The sequence below is a fragment of the Dendrobium catenatum genome, unplaced genomic scaffold (assembly GCF_001605985.2).
Source record: "Dendrobium catenatum unplaced genomic scaffold, ASM160598v2 fragScaff_scaffold_1063, whole genome shotgun sequence".
Lineage (NCBI taxonomy): Eukaryota > Viridiplantae > Streptophyta > Magnoliopsida > Asparagales > Orchidaceae > Dendrobium > Dendrobium catenatum.
In genome coordinates this window covers 307201-311791 of record NW_021319525.1, presented here as the reverse complement: position 1 = coordinate 311791, position 4591 = coordinate 307201, and the positions used below count along the sequence as shown (strand labels likewise).

At 41.4% G+C, this 4591-nt stretch overlaps 1 protein-coding gene across 1 annotated transcript; it reads right to left on the bottom strand.

Annotated features, from left to right (window-relative positions):
* Positions 1-1435: 1435 nt before the first annotated feature.
* Positions 1436-2929, bottom strand: LOC110095163 (caffeoylshikimate esterase). The gene has a single exon (XM_020820582.2). It carries the CDS (start codon positions 2670-2672, stop codon positions 1632-1634), a length of 1041 nt encoding a protein of 346 aa, XP_020676241.2. The 5' UTR covers positions 2673-2929; the 3' UTR covers positions 1436-1631.
* Between the last annotated feature and the right edge of the window lie 1662 nt (positions 2930-4591).

The window sequence follows — 4591 nt, the reverse complement described above, 5'->3', positions numbered from 1 at the left end:
GGTGATGGTGGTCAAAGTGGATCATAGTCGATAGGCAATGGTGGTTTGAGGGACTATAGTCTCTATGCAACGGAGGTCAGATGGACCGTAGTCGAAAAGAAATGGTGGTTAAAGCGGACCATAGTTAGCCGGCGATGATGGTCTGAGGAACTGTAGTTGGTGGGTGACGGAGGTCGGAGGGGCCGTAGTTCACGGGCGACGATGGTAGGAGGGATTGTAGTCGACTGAAGACTGAGGTCGTAGGGACAATAGTTGGCGGGCAATAGTGATCAAAGGGAGGTATTAGGCGGGCAACGGTGGATGGAGGGACCGTTGTTAGCAGGTGATGAAGGTCGGAGGGATTGTAGTTGACAAGCAGCTGTGGTCATAGAGATCGTAGTCAATGGGGTACGGAGGTCGGAGGGACTGTAATTGCTAGGCAACAATGGTTGGAGGAACCATAGTCGGCGGGTGACAGAGGTCGGAGGGAGCGTGGTCGATGGGCGTCGGAGCTCGAAGGGATCGTAATTGGATGGAAACGATGGTCAGATGGACCAAAGTTGACAAGAAATGGCAGTTTGAGGGACCATAGTCAACAAGCGACATTGGTCGAAGGGGACCATAATCGGCGGGCGACGATTGTCGGAGTGGATTGTAGTCTGGCATTGATGGTCGGAAGGACTATAATCGGTAACAAAGGAAAGCTCTTTAATGAATTCCATATGGAGGTTAGATGGCCATTATCGAACAAAGGTTCATCAACGACAACCTAGTAACGTAGATTCATTAGAAGTTGTGCCAGGGTGAAGTCCAAGATTCTTCAAAATTCAAAGCTCTTCTCTCATTCATCCCTCCTCTCTCTTTGTAAAGAATGAGAGGCATATTTATAGTTTTTTTTTGGAGTGGTATGACTAATGAATATGGACAAAATCAAGGGCACGTTGGAAGTGTTTCAATGGACGGTCGATGCTCGATCACAGATCATTTCAATAGCACATTTAGGTGTCTTGATGTTAGAATTCAGCAATATTGGGCTCGTTGGATTCGCCTCGTCGAGCAGCTCAATTCAACCTGGATACCATTTTGTTATCCAATTAATGTACTGAAGCTTCTAAATAGGCTTCAAGCCCTCGATTTGGATTCATTGGAGTTTGTATTAGACTAGTTTTGATGTCGTTAGATTCGTCTCTTCGAGAAATTCAATTTGACTATAAATTTGCTGAAATTGGAGCTCTGCTGGTTCCAAATTTAATTTTGAAAAATTCTAATTTATATTTGCATCGAAATTATTGTTTGTTCCAGATAATTTTTTTGATGACATATAAGCGTCAAACCGCGTATTTTAAATGCGTAAATTATTCCATATATTTGCTCTTATTTAAATTTTCAGGCAAAGATGCAATTTATACTTATTCCAATTTCCAACTATTAATTAAACTAAAAAGTATCCATTTGATTTTTAGTTTCAGTTCCACCTTAAAGATTTTTATTCAAATAAATACGTGTGAGAATTATATTTGCACACTCAACCTCTCGAAAATAAACGATCCAGAATTTTAAATGGGGCCTCCACAACCAAAAAAAAATAAAATGCTTACATATAATCGCAAACACGTTGCCCTTCATCAAGGTCAATGCCTCATGTTCACATATTATTCCCCGTCAATTATGTCGCCGTTCCCCTCCATCTGACCGCTGGGTACAACTCCGGCGGCACCGCCGCCGTACCGCCGGGTTCTCTCCTCAATCCACCCCCGCATATCCCGAAGAACCCTTGCACTATTCTCCTCCGGCTCCCCCTGTATCAAAGAATGATACATCCCCTCATAAATCAACATCTCCTTATCCTCACTAGCCGCCTTCTCATACAACTTCTTCGTCCCATCCGGCGCCGTCACTCCATCATCTGTCCCATGCACCGCCAGAAACGGAGCCCTGATCTCCCCAAGCCTCCTCTGCACCATCTCCGTCACCCTCAAAAGTTCCCTCATCGTCCCCACCCTCGGCTTCCCTCTATACCTCCTCGGATTCGCCGCAATAACCCGCAGCCGATCAGGATCCTTAATCGCTTTCCCTACCATATTCTTCTCCGGCATCGCCTCCCATGTGTCGGCAAGCCCAAACAGGAGGCCGAACATGAAGAGACGGATCCGAGATGGTTGCATTTCTTCTGGGATCTGGATGAGGGGAGCGGACAGGATGATGCCGGACCATAAATCGGCATCGATAGACTTGAAATAGATTAAGAGGGTTACCAGGCCGCCCATGGATTCGCCGAAGAGGAAGGCGGGAAGTGAAGAGAAATCCGGTCGCCGGCGGACGGAGGAGAAGAAGGAGAGGGGCGCAGCCGCGACTGAGTCGAGATCTCCAAGGTAGCATCGTAAGCCGTCGGATCGGCCGTGTCCCAGGAGATCAGCGCAGAAGACGGCGTAGCCCCATTGAGCGAAGGAGATGGCTATTTTTTGGAAGAGCCAGGCCGAATCGGAGGCGTATCCGTGGGTCATAAAGACGGACGCCTTGACAGGGACAAGTTCGCCCGATGAGGGGTCGATGGGGAAGAAGGATTGGGTGAAGAGGCGGCCGTGAGGAGTGGAGAAGTAGGATTGCTGGTTTCGTACATTTTGGGAGGCGTAATACTCGTCGGGTTCGGGGGACTCGCCCCAGAAGTAACGCGGCGAAGGGTCAGAGCCCATCTTCTTCTGCTCCGGCGACGGCGGCAGCGATTGCTTCGCTCTTCTTAGGGTTATATTAGGGTTATAGTAGGGATTCGGTAAGATATAATAGTTGGGAAGGAGGAATTTCACTTTCCCTTACACCCACCTACTTTTTGGTAGTTTAAGGATAACGGCATCGCATCCACCGTTTGCCAGATGGATGTAATGACACGTGTTATTACTTGGTTGGAGGTCAAATTGAGGGAAAGAAAAACGGGTGAATAGAGCATTGATGGAAGGATGAGTTTGGTGGAGTTGGTGGAGTGGCGGGTCCGCCGGGCCCGCACTCTTACCTACCGTCATTTGGGTTCGATAGGTTGATAGGGTGATTTGGGAGCCGTTGGTCACGTTTGTTTTGTCCTAGCAGACCTCTTGAGAAATTCGTACTATTCTCCCTCTTGGTTATAAAAAATTATTAGTTGCATAGTGCGCATTTTTAGCACAAGTATTGGGTACATAATGGTACTCAGTTGTATCGAGTGCGGGTACCGCTAGGTATACAGTGCTTGTGCGAACGGTTCTCCCCGTCCGTACACTGCACCTAATAATTTTCATACAAGGGTAAATTATTAGGTCCGAACATCCAATAAAAATTTGTTACATGGACTGCGCTTTGACTACGATTTAACCGTGTTTTAGGTGCGCTTTACCTACGCTTTGACTGTGCTTTTAACACGCTTGACTTAAAATAATATTTTATTTGTGTCCGGACCTATTTTTAGGTTCGGTGACCGGACCTAATAATTTGCCCCATATAAGAGAATAGTTCTTATTTGATGAGTATTTATAATTATTTAATAAATATTTAGTTATGAGTATTTGTTGAATATGTTCACAAATTTTATGAGTATTTGCTGATTATTTATTAAGTATTTACTCATGTTCTGAATATTTAATTAGTATTTGATGAGTATTTACATATACTCAGCAAATATTCAACAAAAACTAAGCAAATTTGGACTATTTTCCCATCCGGACTCTACACGCAAGATTTTCTCCTTGATCGGATGCTCTTGGAAGCTTTCATCTAAAAAAAAGTGTCATGATATTTTAATATATTTAATATTAAGATAATTTTTTTATAATATATACTTTTAATTATATATAATATATTATCTCTTAAATCATATATATAAATCAATATATCTAATAAAAATAATTAAATATCATGCACATTGAAATATTTCACTATACTCATTCGCAAAAATCATATTTATAATAGTCAGAGATCACTAACATTCATTAATCTATCAATAGCTCTTGAGAACAAAAAGAATAAAAAATATAAAATAAAAGAAAAATTTTGAATATATCAATCTGTCTCTCCACAAATTCGTAGCCCATTCCCTGACCTAAAATTAATAAAACCACATAATGAGTTACAAAGCTTAGCAGAAACCAAAAACTCATTAAAACTTTCAATACAAGATTTAATGAATTAATATGTATGCTCATCTCAATCAATATAATCAATAACATTCAATATCATCAATGATCAGTCATCACAAGTAAAATCTAATATGTTAAACAACGAAAAGTAAAAATCATCACGATTAATTCTATAAACCAACAACATGCGCAAGAACTTGAATACATCGGTAATAAATAAATCAGTACTATAGACCATGAACATACATGTGCCAATGTCATTGGTCTTGTCCATCTTATCAATTATATGTTATATAAAAATCAATACATGTGTCACAACACAACCCGGTCAGGACATGTCTTATCGTGTTGAGCTTTGACTCACAAATCCAAATACCTAGTTTTAAAATGTTTCAAAATCTCTTTCAAATTTTATTTTAAATATATTATAGATTACATAATAGCTAAAAACATTCAAAGTACTATAAATAAACTTATCCATAAGATTTTTTTAATGCAAAAACTAGTCA

What these genes read in the sequence shown, in the direction of transcription:
- LOC110095163 (XM_020820582.2), bottom strand. Translation starts at nt 2,672, where the DNA reads ATGGGCTCTGACCCTTCGCCGCGTTACTTCTGGGGCGAGTCCCCCGAA.